This window comes from Panthera uncia, chromosome D2 (assembly GCF_023721935.1).
Source record: "Panthera uncia isolate 11264 chromosome D2, Puncia_PCG_1.0, whole genome shotgun sequence".
NCBI classification, from domain to species: domain Eukaryota; kingdom Metazoa; phylum Chordata; class Mammalia; order Carnivora; family Felidae; genus Panthera; species Panthera uncia.
In genome coordinates, this window is record NC_064818.1 from 50,497,597 (window position 1) to 50,515,462 (window position 17,866).

The following is a 17,866-nucleotide window of genomic DNA, read 5'->3' on the forward strand; positions in this document are numbered from 1 at the left end:
GTCACTATATTAGTTACCCTCCGTCACCTTACAGGGTCAATCCAACATTACTGACTATATTCCCCATGGTGTGTGTGACATCCTTATGACTTATTTTGTAGCTGGAGCTCTGTACTTTTGATCTCCTTCACCCATTTCGTTCCCCTCTCCCCGTCCCCTCTTCTGTTTGGCAACCACCAATCTGTTCTCCTATCTGTGAGTCTGGGTTTTGTTTTGCTTTGTGTTGTAGATTCCACGTAGAAGCGAAATGACAGTTCGAACCGCCTTAAAGATTTGACCGCTGACAACAAAGAAGAAAAGGAGACCTGGGCTGCCCCTTGCGGGCCAGAATGAAACGCGGAGGAGAGCGCACACGCGGTTCCGGCCAAGCCCTCTTTACCTAAATCCAAACAACGCCCAACTCAGGATTTCATTCCACGGTCCGCAACACCGGGTACCGGACAGAGTCAGGGTGACTTCCAGTTATCTGTTCTAGTGGCTTCATTCCAGCTGTCTATCTGTGGGGACCCCCTGGGTCCCCCAGAGTTGATCTGAAGAGGATTTCAAAATGAAGGCATGTGAGATTCAAAAGAAGAAAACGCAGCTCTGTCAGAGCTTCCCTTACCTGACTAAAGGCACCAACTCCGGAGAGCGAGGCTGCCCTCGCCGGCCTCTCCGAGGAAGGTTTCGCTGGTGGGAAAGAAGGCGGGAAGCGCTCACACCTGCATCAACACACCTCATCACAAACTTCCTCATTTCTTCTCCTGCAAACCCGCTCTTTCCTAAAGCCACCATTTGAAGCGCTTTTCTCCCCCTCCCTTTCTTCCATTAAGTTAGGTTAGAAACCCCACCCCTAATTCATACACCTGGGAGTAGTCTAAAGGTATTGAATACCGTAACCCACATCATACGAATAAGCTGTCCTCTCTCCTGTTAATCTGCCTGTCGTCAGTGAATTCCAAGGCTCCTCATCACTGAACCTAAATGGGTAGAGGAAACGGTTTTCTTCTCAACAGCCCGGTGAATAGCAGGTGGGACCCATCAACCGGACTCCCCTCACCCGCTTTCGGGATCATTAACCTATTTAGCACAGCTGTTCCAGTTAAAAGAGAATTTTTAAGTCTTCCAATTTGAGAGTGCCCAAGTGACCCATGGCTGTGCCAAGGGTCAGGTGCGAAGCCACTCTAGTCCAATTTTAAAGCTGAGTGCTCATCTGTGTTTGCGGATGAGGAGTCCCCCAGCTTTTGGCAGCCAGGGCGCGTCCCGCACACGTGCTCAGCGGGGTTACTATGGAGCCAGGAGGCTGCTTCCGGCGACCGTCAAACAAGCGCGGGGGGGGGGGGGGGAACTCCAGATTTCTACCCCTAGAAGTAATAGGCTCCCGCTCACAAAGGCACCATTCCCTTCCCTTCTTCCCCCTCCACTCCCAAGAGTCAGGACAGCAGAATCTTTTTTGCCAGGGGACGAAGGTGGGGTCCGAGTCAGCCCAGGAGTCTGAAAGTCGTGTACCATTTGGTAGTGTCGGAGGATATATTTTTAGGAAATCAAATATAAAAGGGACCTGAAACCTAATATTCTTCTGCCTGTTTTGGAGGGGGCTGCAAGAGGGATCCTGAGGTCCAAAGGTCAAGTGCGGCCTGACGGCCAAGCTCCGACTCCGGCCTCCCGCGTCGGTGCCGGGCTCTGGGGCGCTCTGCTGGCGGCGCACGCGGGGCCCGGCGACCCGAGCCGCCCCTCCGGGCGCCGGGGGCAACCGCGCACCGGCCCGGTTTAGCTTACCCGCAGCGCGTGTGCGCGACCGGGCGCCCCGAGGCCGCGGTCCCAGCGGGGACGGAGGTAGCCTGCGGACGCCCCCAGCGGCCCCCCGCCCCTTCCGGGAGCCGAGCGCCCCGCGCGGCTCTGCGAGCTCTCGTCGGGGTGGCTCGGCGTGCGGGCTCCGAGGCGCTGCTGGGATCCCCTAGGGGCCCGAGCGCTGCGCCGCCGCAAGTCCCACCGGCGCCTCCGGGCGCCCCCGTACGGCCCTGGGTCGTGGCGGACACCCGGGGAGCTTAAAAACACCGCGCCAGACCCCACCCCAGACCAGTGAAACCAATCTCGGGGGTGGGACGACGCCTGCACCCGCAGTTTCTAAAAGCTCTCCGAGGGATTCTTTCGTGCAGCCACTTGTGATCCATTTTCTAAAAAGATTAAATTTAGTGCCTACGAGAGAGCTTCTAGCGCGTCCAAAGGAGATACGGGATTTTAAAGACCCACTTTCTGGAATGATCAGAGAGAGTCTAGTGTAAAAATTAAGACAAAAGGGGCGTACTTACGTTTTCATTGCCTTTTCTTGATTCTGATTTTGCGGAAAATTGATTTCAAGTGCTGGCATAAAAACCCAACCGCCCCTCTAAAAACCTTGCCTTAAATACACGTGCATTGTGTTAACAAACACCTTCTTGTTTCAAATGTGCTTTAAAAAAAAAAAGTGGGTCAGAGAAAATGCGAATTTTGCATTAATCTGCTGTAATTCGTCCCCCAGCACCGCCCCCCCCCCCCAAGGCCATTCAAGCACATTCGAATGCGCAAATGTTCCCAGATGCAATCCATATACTCCAGGCTATTCCTTAGCAAATGCAAAGGATGACAAGCGTCAGTACTTCATACAACTATATTTAATAAGTTGTTATTACAGAAAAAAATGAAGTCCAAACTACAAAGTTTAAGCAGTTGTAAGCAATAGCTGCATTGAGCTCCGTGTGTAGTCACAGTACTGCAGTTCCATACAAGCAATATTAGTCCAAGCCCCAAAGGCGGAAGCTGAGTAAGGGTTACTAGCAAAAACAATCTAAGAGAACAGGTAATAAAAGATACAATACATTTAAAATTAGTTGTTAGTTGAAAAACAAATACAGAGATCTTAGCTGTGAACACTCTAAAAGTTATGTCCATTGTTTTGACAGCAAAAATACAAATACCTAATACTTTATACCCCAACAGAACTATATCCAGAAAAGAAAAAGAGCAGAAGTTATCCTGTATTAGCACCCGAGTTTTCTACTTGTTGCCATTAATTCCATCATACAAATTTAAACGTCCCCAAATCACATATCCACTTCTTGACCCATTTTGGGGTATAAAGTCAACAGCATTAATTATAAAATACTCTGTGGTAAAATGGAACACTATTGCAGCTGAGATAGAGAAGTTTGGTTATTATAAAAAAAAACAACAGAAAATGTTAGCTGACATACCATACAAACCGGTGAAAAGGCAACAATCCATACAAATAAGCCAGTTTTAACAAAAAGATACTTTTTTTTTCACTAATCTGTGACTAATCTTTCATTCAAACCTTGCAAGTAGAGATGTCACAATACTCAATATTTAGGTAGGAGCTTTACCCAGTTAAATGCCATTTTGTTGCTAATATAATAGATAAAATGAAAACTAGCAGTTATTTGCTAATTGCATAAATGCAGTACACTCTGCATTAGCCCATGCCTCACTAACAAGCTATAAAACACAAGAAATAGGCAGAAATCTAAGCATAATCTTTATACCACTAAGCAAGAATTTTCCAATTTTCTTCTGTTCCTAATCACTTATTTGTAGTTAATGTAAAATTCCGACCAGTAGTACCCAATTTGAGTTAAAATTTAACATCACAACTTGATCTAATCTATATATTATTTACAAAACTGAATACATAGAGCATACCCAAGAGCCAACTCTGGACACACGTTTCTCCAAGTTCTTGATAACCTCGCCTCCGTGGCAACGGAGCCCGAAGAGGCCATCAAGGACTAGTAGAAACACACCATCCGTCTAGAGCAAGTCATTGAATGTTCTGTTTACGCAACACCAGTTTTGCAGTTGTAGAACTTTTTTAGCGTGCTTTAATTTTAGGTGCCGTGACAATGACACGCTGCCTCAGCAGCACAGCTTCAAGGTGAGGTGGGTGGCGGAAAAGAAGCGGGAGGGCAGAGAGATCATGCTCGGAGTGGCCGGATGTTGCCATGGTAAGGGACAAACAAGGGGCACCATCACAGGGGGCAGGTGGAGTGGTGGAGGAAGACGAAGTCTGAGACCGGCCATAGACAGTGGTGACGTCCGAGTGTGCCTCCTCAGCACGCTGCCGGCACCGGCCAGGGAGGGAGGTCGGGGAAGACCCCGCCATCCAAGTCTAACTACACAGAAGGTGGCGCCCTCTCTGCGGCTTCCTTCCCCTTTCAGTCGTCACCACTGTAAATGCCTGGGCAGAAGGCACCGTCTCACACAGGGACAGCAGTTGGTGGCCGATCTCTCTCTCTCTCTCTCTCTCATACACACACGCACGCACGTGCACGCACACAGGACACAATGAAGAGTTAGAGGGGAAAAACAATGAATCATTCTGTTGACCTAGCCGGGTTTTCAACCTGGTGGTGTTTCGGTGGGGGTGACTCCATTATCAGGGCCCCAGATCTGACTGCACCTGGTGTTGTATAAATCCACTGTGACATCCCTAGAGAACTGTACTGTGACATCCCTAGTCTTACACTAAACCACTGGAATAAAGGAAAAGGCTTGTCAAAATCTCACATGTTCTGCTCATTCTGTCATTTTATTACCCAATTATCCATTACATTTTCCAATCACTTTACATAACCAACCATGTTCATCGTTGTCACACTATTGTAAACCACATCAGCAAGTTAATACATAAAGCTTTGCATTTCAAAAAACTAGACACTTTAGTAACAATATTACAAAGGTTTTAGCTTCAAAAATAACTGAAAATGAAAAAAATAAACTTTTAAAGAATTAGCATCATAAAATTAATTTATTCCAAGTAAAAATACAAAATAATATTATGACATTGACCAGATATGAAAGTCCCTCCCAGAAACAACTCTATTAATGATTGAGAAAGCACTCCTTAAAGAAAATACGAAATAAAATGAAAAATATGTAAATATGTTTAATTTTTTTCTTAGCAAAAAATCTTTCTAAAAATAACAATGAAAATTTGTCTCAGTACAAAGGCTACATTACTATTGAAAAAATACCAGCATGAAGAAAAGGTACATATTTGACAGTAGAAAAATGATTTCAGTGAATCACAATGTCTAAAGTTTGCAATGAAAATAAATCTGCAATAAAGATTTATGCCTTTTTTCTTTTCTTTTTTTTTCTATTTTTTATACAAACAGTACAAACAGTATTGCACATAACAACAAATAGTCGAGGTTAGGTTATAGCCTTCAAAAAATCGACTAGTTCAAGTGTCACGTCAAGGAAAGGCCACAACAGGACCTGTGATACCCAGGGGCTTCCCAGTCAAGTTGCAGGTCAGAACACCTCTGTGTTTTAAAAAATAATTTTTTTTGAAGGACCCTCTCTTTTAATATAACGTTAACAACTTGGGGGGCACATTTATTTACAAAACAAAAGGGAACATGTTATAATTTAATAAACTAAAAAAGTTCTCTTTAAAAAAATACAAACAGAAGAACTCTTTCACAATCCTGGTCAGTCGTGCACAATCAACGCTTGATTATAAATATACAAATGAAGGGAAAGTAGTTTCCACCATCTATCCACAAACTTTCAGCACCAAAGGGAGTTTATTCTTTGTAACCTATTCTTGGTGACCATGGTTCTCACCTTCCCGTCAGCTTCCCGCTGTACAAGCTTCCAGCTTTTTTTTTTTTTTTTTTTTTTTAAATCTCAGTGTTGTTTTAGTACATGAAAGAGGGGTGCTTCTTCAAAAAGTTTTGCTTCTTTCACATAATTAGGTAGATTTCTGTAGGTTAGATATGATCTTTAATATTATAGTTATAAAGCTCTAACTTCTTCATTTTCAAAAAACACAAATAAGCATGAAAAAAATAAAGTTACCATCTGTTAAATCATTTTTCTTGCAGAATTAAATTAATATATATTTTTCTGAATAAACTTACTTAGAAAATATCATTTTCTTTCCTATATTTCAAAATTGAGGTATTGCAAAAGATCATGTCAGTCAGAAAGCATGCCTTTTTCCTTAAAAACAAACAAACAAAAAAATCTTCAGCCAACTTTTGAAAACTGTCTAGAATACAAAAAGTAGTAGTGCATAACAAAATTTCTGGTACAGATGAAAAAAAAACCACAAACATAGAAAAAAAAAAAACAACAAAACAAACAAACAGAAAACCACAGCTGGGCTGGAAAAAAGCAATTATTACCAAAAAGCCCAGAGGTAACTTCAAAAGGGGAGAATTCTAATAAGCATTTTTAATCCAGTAAAAAACTATTTTGTTTTTCCTTTTTGAAAACAAACTATAGCTTGAAAGCTGGTAATTGCAACTAAACACTGGAGAAACACAACAAAACAAAAACAAGCCATATTAACTTAAGAGACAGGACAAGGACATCACAGCACATAAAAACACAGCGACTTAAGTCTATTCTGCAGTGTCATATCCAGTCAGATTGTCCCCAGAACTCCAAAACATAGGAAGAAGATTAAAAAAAAAAAAAGAAAAAAGAAAAAAGAAAAAAGATTTTACATAGTCTCACAATCATTGTGTGTGTTTATATATTACTATCTGCAGCCCAAGAGTGAAGGCTAAAAAAATGTCCACGGTAGTACTAGCAGGCCTTAGTTCTATTCAAGCTTTACAGGATAAATCCAGGGAATTAAGTAGTTACTTTCTCACCCAGACAACCAGCCCTGCCCAGGCCGTCTTATTGTGGATAGACATTTCTTTAGCATCGCCATCACGCAACTTTCTTAAAATGTGCCTAGCTCGTCAATCTGACAACTTATCTCTATATACTGTATATATTCCTAGTGTTTGTAAGCTAAGATGAGCTCTTTGGTTTTCTGGACAAGGTCTGAAGCTATGTAAAATGGTGCAAGCACTAGGAGGTTGTAACTAAGAGCTCATGTGTTAGTTAATAATATACCAGTTATGAACTGTCAAGTTCGTTAATGTCTGACACAGAGGCTTTAAACAGTTAAGTTTGATCACAGTTAGACATAATCACTTTACTATATAAAATAAATTGCACAATATATAACAGAGCACCGCAAAGTACTTCATCTACCGTCCACAAATTTGCTTTAAGATATCCTACACCTAGGTTTTATATTGGTTGTAATATAGGTCATTCTGTTATGGGCTCTTCCTAGTTCAGAAGCATTCCATTTATTGAGGCATGCCTTCCTCCAGTCAATTACCAATTCTTTGAGTGAAAAAAAACTTTTAAAAAAATCAGTATTTTATAGCTTATATAGATTCTTAATTTGTGCATTGTGGGAAGGTTTTATACTAGACATTGGATATAAAATTTATTGCATGCAGCAACCTGATTAAGTAAACATGCAGTCAGAAATAGTGACCTTCCGTTGAAGCTTTCTGTAGTCTATTCTGATCTCCTTTCGGCAGCTGATTCTATCCCTAAATCACAGAAGTGTGTTGTTGGGTTTTTTTTTAATTGATACCTTAGCCTGAAGAGAGTATTATGGTATTAATAATACCACCTTAATAGCAGCAAAAGCTATTGCAGCATAAATTTACATAACACTAAAAGATCTAACCAAAATCCTCAGCAAAACAAAATCAAACATGAAGGAAAAATAAAGATTCAGCTTATGAGGTATCCTTACATGTCAAAATAGAAAACTAAAGGCCTATTTTCATGAAGGGTTACCCTTACTCTAAATGACCCCAACTAATGATTGCTGAATTGTTGTGAAGTTTTTGCTACATCTGCCACCTACTCACGAGTATTGCCTTTGGTAAGTCTTCTCCTAGGGGCGACTCTCTAAGTTTCTGAAAATAAGTGCATGCTCCAGTTCAAAAACAATTGGAACAACAACAACAACAACAACAACACAACAACAACAACAACAACGTACAACAGCAAAAAAAAAAAAAAAAAAAAAAAATCACAGACATCAACCTGATGGCCGCTGATGAGAATGGCAGTCTACGAGTGACAAATCAGGGGTGAGAAATTAAGGTACCAAGCAGACAAAGGTGTGAATCAAAGTGCAAATCAGTACCGTTATACACTCTGCAATTCTGCATTATACTGGACACTGAGTTCAGTAATATGACTGTAAATAATAGTAATAATAAAAAGACCCATTTCTTCTTTAAAAATCGAGAACGAATGCACAGATTTCCAGAACACTGTAAGCCCTGAGGCAGTGCCCTCTCTTTTCCCTCCTTGTTATCTACTCCAGTACTTGTGGCTGGGTCTGCCCTGGGCTCAGCTCCAGCGGAACGGGACGTGCCGAGGGCGGTCGCCTCCCTCCTTCACCAGTGGTTTGTGGAACTCCCGCCCGGCGCGGGAGTGTATGCTCGCCCAGCAGTATTCGCAGTAATACTGCAGACAGGTGACGTTGGCACAGAAGAACGGGGCAAACTTCCCACCACAGCGCGTGCCCTGGCACTCATCACACATCTGATCATCCAGCACGTATGGCTTCACTTCCACCTGGACCCAAAGAGGAAAGACAGGAAAAACTGTTTAGCAAAGCTTCCTCATGTTTCTTTCTTTGAGACTTTACGATACAGCTTAATGACGTGTGTCAGTCAGACAAAGGGGTGAACCAGAGTGCAAATCAGTACTCTGAACTCAGTAGCTCGATTTACAGCTTGTGTGATCACAGGCGAATTCTTAACCTGTCTCTGTGCTTTTGTGTGCTCTATCCGTGTATCTGTGAAGTGGGCACACTTTATACCCAGACACACACACACACACACACACACACACACACACACACATTTGTGTGTCTGCAAAACGGGTACAGCGTCTGCTTCTCAGGGTACTGGTGAGGATTAAGAGAGGTAGTATATAGGGGTGCCCGGGTGGCTCAGTCGGTTAAGTGTCCGACTTCAGCTCAGCTCATGATCTCACAGCTCGTGGGTTTGAGCCCTGCGTTGGGCTCTGTGCTGACAGCTCGGAGCCTGGAGCCTGCTTCAGATTCTGTCTCCCTCTCTCTCTGCCCCTTGCCTGCTCGCACTCTGTCTCTCTCAAAAATAAACATTTAAAAAAGAATAAAAATAAATTTTAAAAAATAAGAGAGGTAGTGTATGTAAAAGCACACGAGCTGAATCCTGAAGGCCAGGCAGCACCTGGCCCCGTGGGATGAGAGAGAGCAGGTCAGGGAGAGGCAGCAGCTGGGACAAAGCGCATACATCCTCGAAGGCAGGGCACAGGGTTGGGGACTGGTTTGGTGGCAGCCAGGCTGGGGGGGAAGAGTCACACTGGCTCCCAGGGCAGGCTGAGCTGTGATACTACAGTCAGGCTCTGGGCCTCAGTGTTTTACTGACAAGGCTTCCCAAAGTCTAACATCCCAATACCGTATACAGCAAACTGGAGGGGAAAGTGGAGGGGGCCAGTGAAATCTTAGCTACAATAATTAGACTTTACACTTTTTTGGACTTTATTGCCTTAATTTCCCCCCAAAACTGGAAGCTTCAATAGAGAAGAACTTTTCGTCACAGCCCTTTAGGGCGTGTTTTATAATTTAAACGAAGCAATGCTGGGTATGTGGAAGCCAGAAGCAAGGGAGAACAGAGTTACTGGAGTTTTCCCCAGGTCCCCTTCCTAGGATTTCAGACAAGGGACATCATTCAGGTTTTTATCTCAAATGTTAGAAATCAGCATGAAGGTGGCAAGTCCGTGATCAGCCCCTTCCCACATAGCCCTCCGGGCCACTGTGGGGAAGAGCCACGGCTGTGGCTACAGAGACAAGGACCTATGGCTTCGTGACGGGGCTAACTGCCTGGCGATTCAAGATGCTTCTGGGTATAGCCAGGAGTTTCTAGCAGGACACAAGGCAGGTGAGGGAGAGGGGCAGCAGGGTGGACAGCGTGGGGCAGGCGGCAAAGAGGGCTGACCTAGAATCGGACACTCTACTTTTCCTGGCTCTCCTCCCCTTTGGAGAGTCGTCTGCTGGCCTCCTCTAGCCTTGGGCTCCAGTGCACAGGCCGGTCGGCCAGCCAGCCAGCCACTCCTTCTTGGAAGATCCACCTGAGAAGACCTGTATCGGCTCCCGGTTACTCAGGGGGAAATGTCCTCACTCTGACTCTAGTTCCTTCCCTCCAGTTTCCTCCTCCTCAACCTGACAAGTTAGTGAAGGGGCTTCTGAAAAATCTCTTGCCTTGATCTCTGCATCATAATTAAAACTGTGGTAGCTCTGGGTTCACCTGCCTGGGTTTGGATCTAGGCCATAGTAGTAGCTGTGCAAGTTTCTCTTACATGAGGCCACTCTGAGCCCGTTTCCTCATCTATACACTGGGGGAGAAGAATGCACACTTGATAGGGTTCCTATGAAGAGTAAATGAGTTAAATAACACAAAGCACACAGAACAGGTGTGGCATACCCCAAGCATGACACCTGAGTCTCAGTCCTGCTGCCTCCACACTATTCCTGGCCGTCCCACCTCATGCTGACAGCCTCTACACTGGCCACAGAGCTCCAGGCCTGTCCTGGCTCAATTCTACTATGAGCCTGCTGATATTTCAATGAATCTACTTCCACAATGTTCCTCTCCTGGTCCCAAGCCATTCGAATTCTCCACTGCAGGGCGCCTGGGTGTCTCAGTTGGTTAAGCATCTGACTCTGGGTTTTGGCTCAGGTCACAGTCTCGTGGTTTGTGAGTTGGAGCCCCGCCCTGGGCTGGACGCTGGCAGCGTGGAGCCTGCTTGGGATGCTGTCTCTCCCTCTCTCTGCCCGTCCCTGGCTCTGTCTCTTTAAATAAATAAACTTAAAAAAATTTTTTTATTAAAAAATGTTATCAAAAAAGTCTCTTTGTGCTAGACTTGAATCTCCTTAATTGCTCTTTTCATATTTGTATGTATTATAAAAGGCTACTGTCTTTCTTGAAGTGAACAATCCTCTGCCTATTTTTAAATTGTACTCTTTTTGTTGTTGAGTTATAAGAGTTCTTTATATATACTAGATACGAGACTTTTATCAGATATATGATTTGCAAATATTTTCTATTTTGTAAGCTGTTTTTCTTTCTTGACAAGGCCCTTTGATGCACAAAAGTTTTTAATTTTGATGAAGTTCAATTTACCTTTTTATGGTTTCAGCTTCTGTATTTAGGGTGATTTTTAGTAAATTCTGTATTTAGTGTGAGGCCAGGGTCCAACTTCATTCTTTTGCATGTGGACATCTAGTTGCCCCAGCACCATTTGTTGAAGAGACTTTTCTTTACCCGTGAATGGTACTGGCAACCTTGTCAAAAATCAATTACAAGCCCAGCCTTCCTTAACTATTTCAGTCCCACAGGGAGCTACTCCTTCTTCCTTTAAAAAAATTTTTAAAATATTTTTGAGAGAGGGAGAGAAAGAGCATGGAGGAGGGGCAGGGAGGAGGGGCAGAGAGTGGACACAGAATCTGAAGCAGGCTCCAGGCTCTGAGCTGTCAGCACAGAGCCCAACATGGGGCTCAAACTCACAAACCAGGAGATCACAACATGAGCCAAAGTCAGACGTTTAGCCAGCTGAGCCACCCAGGTGCCCCAGCTCCTTCCTCCTTTGAATTTAACACTCCATATTGCTCCTCTGGCATTTCCTATCTATAGTCCTGCCTTGGTCAGCATCTCTCCTGAGCTTCAAACAACTTGAGGACAGAGTCCTGGAGCAAGACAAGATACTGGCAGGCCCACTATCCTAGAAGGAGGTGGAAGGAGGTGGAAGGAAGAAGGTGGTCTACAAAGATTGTGGACCTCTGGGGGAATGGAGCTATTAGCTTGTAAGAGTATATCTAATCTGGACTGATCTCCCTACATCTGAATGCCAAGAAGGAGTCAAACCGGTGGAATAAATCCCCTCTGCCCTGAAGCTCGAGGCCTACTGGTGAAGGCAGGGCATTCGTGGAACTGGTAGCACCCTGCTTTTCCACTTTCAGTCCATGAGCTTGGGACCACTTTGCTTCTACCACCCTAGAGATACCTATACTCAGCGTGTTCCAGCAACCAGATGTGATCCCCAAGAAGCCTCAGTCAGGGAGAGAACTGGTCTCAACAAATAGCATTCACACTCAGCAGAAGAGAGCTGCTGGAGGAGAAAGACGAAAGCCATTTATAATACATACAAATATAAAAAGAGCACACACGGAGATTAAAATCTAGCATAAAGGAGACACCCTAGGTGTAAAATGGTATTGTAGTTATATGGGTTTTCCCCTCCTCTGTTTTTTTTTTAGAGCTTAATTTTCTTAAACTGAGGTTAAAGTCATCAAAAATTAACCATTTTCAAGTGAACAATCCATGGGCATTTAATATAGTCACAGTGTTAGGTAACTACTGCCTCCATCTAGTTCCAAAACATTGTCATCACCCCAAAAGGAAACCTTGTACTCCCAATTTTGTGTTTTAAAGAACTCCTTTTCTAAAGATACATACTGAATTATTTAACTGAATTATTTCAGGATGAAATTATATGACCTGGGATCTACTTCAAAATAACCTGGGGTGAGGATGAGAAAGTGGGTAGAGATGTAGATGAAACAAGATTGGCCAAAAGTTAACGACTTTTGAAACTGGAGGATAGGAACACTGCATGTTGACAACTGTAACTGGATGATGGGGTTCATTAAAACATTCTCTGTACTTTTGTACGTATTCAAACTTTTTTACGATGAAGAAGTTAAAACATCTAACCCATAATTTTTTCAGGATCCACATAGGAGTGAAAACATATGGTATCTGTCTTTCTCTGTATGACTTATTTCACTTAGCATAACACTCTCCAACCAATTTGACAATAAATTTCATATTAAAAAAAAATAAACCATAATTTTTTGACTAAGTTATCAGCTGAACTGAAGACAGGATAATCACTGCTGAGGTCCAGTTTAGTGGCCTAGAAGGTCAAGTGGTAGGCATATTTCAAAGCTCTGAGAAAAAAATGATTTCAAATAGTAAAAGCAAAGATGAGAAATTTTAGAATAGATTCAGGAGAACCTAACAGTCGAATAACAAAAGTTCCAGAAGAAGGAATAATAAAGGGAAAAGTAATAAGCTGACAAGAGCCCTGAAACTGCATATCAAAAATACCACAGGTTTCGTCTGGACTGATGAGAAAAAAATATATACCACCAGGCAGATCCTGCTAAAATTTGTAGCTAAAATTTTAGAATTCTAAAGGTAAAGAGAGGGGGCGCCTGGGTGGCTCAGTCAGTTAAGCGTCCAACTTCGGCTCAGGTCATGATCTTGCAGTTCCTGTGGAGTTCAAGCCCCACATCAGGCTCTGCACTGGTGGTGAGGAGCCTGCTTAGGAGGGAGGGAGGGAGGGAGGGAGGGAGGGAGGGAGGGAGGGATGGAGGGATGGAGGGATGGATGGATGGAGGGATGGAGGGATGGATGGATTCATTCATTCATTCTCTCTCTCTCCCTATCTCTCTGCCCCTGCCCTACTTGTGCTCTTTCTCTCTCAAAATAAATAAATAAACAAAATAAAATTAAAAAAAAATAACAAAGTTAAAGAGAAAAACGTTAACATGCTTTGAAGTGAAAAGAGCTAGTTATTTCTGCTACCAAGGATGGAAAGAAAACAGGCTGGCATCAGACTTCTCACTGGTAACACTGGAAGTCAGAACACCAAGGATTACTATTTATTAGTCTGAGAGAAAAAGACATGTTCTGCAAATTCTGAATCTAGTCAAGGTATTGTTTCTGTGTCAAGAAGACTTATAAGAAAATTAGTAGCCTAATGCATTCTAGCAATAAAAATGGAGAAAATATTCACAAGTGTAACAAAAGTGATCAATTACTCAGAATGAACCAAACCATAAAGACATAAGACCTACATAAAATGTAAAAAAAAGAAAACAGTCTTAAAAAACACCCAAGCTAACTAGGTCTATATGTACAAATTATACCTAAGTCAGACCCTGTAGATAAGAACTAGAAACCTAGAAGTTTCAAGCTTTATTTTTATGTAAAAATAAAACATGTTTAAATGGCAAACGATACCGTAAAGAAAAGTCAATAGGCAAATGATGGATTTGGAAAAAAACTGCAGACTGTAATTCATACCATACAAAGAACTCTTAAAAACTGGTAAGAAAAAGACCTACAACACAGTGGAAAATGGGTAGACAGTAATTCACATAAGAATTTGCAGCAATCCACATTAAAAAATGTTCACATTAGTCAGGAAAAAGAAAATTAATTATGGCTTTATTCTCATCAGATCAGCAAACACCTAAAGGAGGTGATTACTACTTATCACTTGTGGATAGAAATGTGAATTGGCACAACATTTAAAAAAAATGTTTATTTATATTGAGAGAGAGAGGGAGAGAGAGGGAATGTGCAAGGGGCAGAGAGAGAGGGAGGAAGAGAATCCCAAGCAGACTCCACACCTTGGAGCCTGACGTGGGGCTCAATGTCACAACAGTGAAATCATGGTGTGAGATGAAGTCAAGAGTTGGGCGCTTAACCAAATGAGCCACCCAGGTGCTCTCTTAAAAAATTTTTTTTTAATGTTTATTTATTTTTGAGAGAGAGACAGCGTGAGGAGGGGAGGGGCAGTGGGAGAGGGAGACACAGAATCTGAAGCAGGCTCCAGGCTCTGAGCTGTCAGCAGAGTCCGGCCTGGGGCCTGAACTCACAAACTGTGAGATCATGACCTGAGCTGAAGTCAGACTCTCAACCAACTGAGCCACCCAGGTGCCCATTTTTTTTTTTATTAAAAAAATTTTTTTTAACATTTTATTTTTAAGTAATCTGTACTTCCAATGTGGGGCTCGAACTCAAAACCCTGAGATCAAGAGTTGCACACTCCAGTGACTGAGCCAGCCAGGTGTCCCTGAATTGGTACATTTTAATTTAGTTTAATTTAATTTTAATTTTAGAGAGAGAGAGAGAAAGAGAGAGAGAGAGAAAGCAAGAGAGAGAGAGAATCTCAAACAGGCTCCACGCAATGTGGGGCTCAACCTCATGATCCTGAGATCAAGAGTCCGATGCCTAACTAACTGAGCCAACCAGGTGCCGCGGTACAATGTTTTTAAAAAGCAAACTAGCAAATCGTTAAAATTAAAACTATATACACTCTTTGGCCAATAATTCCATTGCTGGTTGTTGTTAATGCTATTATCCCAATGCTTGGAAATATAACCCCAGATGAGAGGATACATATAAAGAATATTTATTGCAGAACTGTCCATGATGGTAAAAAAAAAAAAAAAAAAAAAGTAGAAAAAAAAGTAAGTGTCCACCTATAGAAGAATGAATAAAATGTGGTACATCTAACCCATAAAATATCATGCAGCCATGAACAAGACTGAATTAATGCTCGACCTGTTGATTTAAAAGGATTTCCACAATATAGGGATGTTAAGATCAAGTGGAATGATGGATACAAACACTCACTGCAAGTGTAAAACACTGAACAAACAAATGTAAGGTCAAGTAATAGGTTTGTGCTGATATCTGAAAATGTAATATGAATAAAACTGCACCTTCTGTCTATTCAGGCATCCAGCTGAGCTCGGCAACAATGTTCCTTAACAACTAAGGAGTTCTGATGGATGTAGTCAACACAATACCTAGGCAGATAAGTCCTGAAACTCCACAGTCATGGCTCCTGGCCAGAGGTACACAGTATGCCTTATTTAATCAGCTTTCTTAGAGAATAATGGATTCCTCATAAGTAACTTTTCCAGAGAGCATTTTTCCTTTTCAGTGCTCAAATCTTGAATTTTGAGGGTTTTTTTTCATGGAAGTCTTCCTAAAATGTACTATTTATTCTGCCCCATCTGAAGCATGGGGCATTATGAATGTCTTTTAGAGCAGTGCCAGGTAAATCAACGCAGGGGGCAGTTTTCACTTTTTTCTGTCTTCCCCTTTAAAACTTGTCAGTCTGGGGGCGCCTGGATGGCTCAGTCGGTTGAGCGTCCGACTTCGGCTCAGGTCATGATTTCATGGTTCGTGGGTTCGAGCCCCGTGTCGGGCTCTGTGCTGACAGCTCGGAGCCTGGAGCCTGCTTCGGATTCTGTGTCTCCCCTCTCTCTCTGCCCCTCCCCCGCTCATGCTCTGTCTCTGTCTCTCAAAAGTGAAGATTAAAAAAAAAAATTTTAAACTTGTCAGTCTGCAATCACTTCTAATAATGCTTTCGATGACCCTTTATAAATTTGCAACTTCCATTTTTTCTTAAATCAAAGCTTTAAAATTTTTAAATGTTTATTTATTTAAATGTTTTTTTAATGTTTATTTATATTTGAGGCAGGGGGAGGGGCAGAGGGAGATGGGAGACAGAATCCAAAGCAGGCTCTGGGCTCTGAAATGTCAGTCAGCGCAGAGCCCAACACAGGGCACCTCAGTGGCTCCATCAGTTAAGCATCTGACTTCAGCTCACGTCATGATCTCACCGTAAAGCCACTTTTAGCACCTGCATGAAGGTGTTGATCCAAAGAGTAGAGGCTTGCCCAGAAGATAAGACATACATAATGACTCAAAACGATTCACAAACACAGATGTTCATGTTGGCTACCGCACCATCTTAAAGGGCAAAAGTCAAGCAGTATCTCTGACAATTTAAATCAACAGAGAGAAGTAGATGTGTGAAGGACATTGGTAGGTATTCCTACGCCAAAGAGTGATTTTTGTCTCAAGTGGATTCACTCATACGGAATGCCTGGTTTTTGTAAGCCATCATATTAAAAACTGAAATACAATGGAGAATAAGATGTAGTTCTTCCCTAATATAATTTATGATCTGAGAGTTTCTTAAAGGCACTCCCAAACCATTTGTAATTTTCGCCTTACCTGAATGCTATTTACTATTACACGATGTTTTACTTGACTATCCACATTAATCCTATTCTTCCCAATAACAGATATGTAGCTACTAAATTGAAAATGTGTTTCTCTATTAATCGCCTAAATCATCTGGAGTATCAATAAGCTGTAACACGTGGAGACACTAATCTACTGGGATATTACTGATCTACACTCCATTATTAAAGTCCAAATACTACAGTTCTATGCAGAACCAGTCATATCATGAAATAGACCCTCTGCTTCAAAAGGATTTACAGGTATAGGAGATGAAAACTTCCTACAAGGAGATACCTGAATTCCATGCATCTAATGGAGATGACCATGCCCACGGATTCTGATGAATATGTGCACTTATTCATAAACTGTGATAACCAATAAGGATAAGAAGGACTGATGTGGAACCTGGACAAGTGGCTATAAGATGGATAAGGGAAATAATATATTTAGAATGATATAGGCAAAGAGAAAGCCATACTTGAACACACTGTTCTCAATGTTGACATTGTTTTGTATCTAACAAGCTAGAGAAAATATTTCTGCCTGCAGCTTTTTTGATATCAGTCAACAAAATGACCTCCCAATATAAATAAAGCAATGACGAAATAGCTCTTGGTGGCAGAGAGGAGATACCTAGGGAGAAAAGAAATGATTTACAGATCCAAAATTCCCTCTCTTTGGCCCCGAAATGTTGTAGTAATGAGAAGGGGGACAGAAGTCAAGGTTAAGCTTGGTTTGAATGATGTGCTAAATGTCCTATTAAGAACAGCTAAAGAACGGCCCCTGCCATAGTCTGTCCAGTGGTGACAGGGACTATCAAATTAAGTCTGTCAGACACGCAGCCACCCCAAGGCGGGTGAGACACGCTTACAGAGGGCTGGAAGTCGAGTAGAAGCAAGATTTTAGATGATGGAGTCACAGTGGACAAACTGGAGAAAGAGGTGTAACTTAACAGGGACATACGTAAAGGCTTGCTCAGAAGTCAGGTAGGCCATTTCTTATCATCTGGAGCAACATGCTTCCTGGAAAAACCATTTTATTCGGTGTGCTAACACTTTTAAATACTATGTGCTCCTAATGTCCTTGACATGTGTCACAGAGTACATCTATCCATGCCTAAAAACCAT

General features: G+C 42.3%; 1 protein-coding gene across 7 annotated transcripts in view; it reads right to left on the minus strand.

Annotated features, from left to right (window-relative positions):
- Nucleotides 1-7,971: 7,971 nt before the first annotated feature.
- Nucleotides 7,972-17,866, minus strand: part of CPEB3 (cytoplasmic polyadenylation element binding protein 3) — a 190,237-nt gene continuing 180,342 nt past the window's right edge. For all 7 annotated transcript variants that reach the window (XM_049646401.1, XM_049646400.1, XM_049646399.1 and 4 more), the window contains one exon: nt 7,972-8,433. In XM_049646401.1, the coding sequence (XP_049502358.1) occupies nt 8,206-8,433 (228 nt within the window). In that variant the 3' untranslated portion in view covers nt 7,972-8,205. The remainder of the gene's footprint in view (nt 8,434-17,866) is intronic.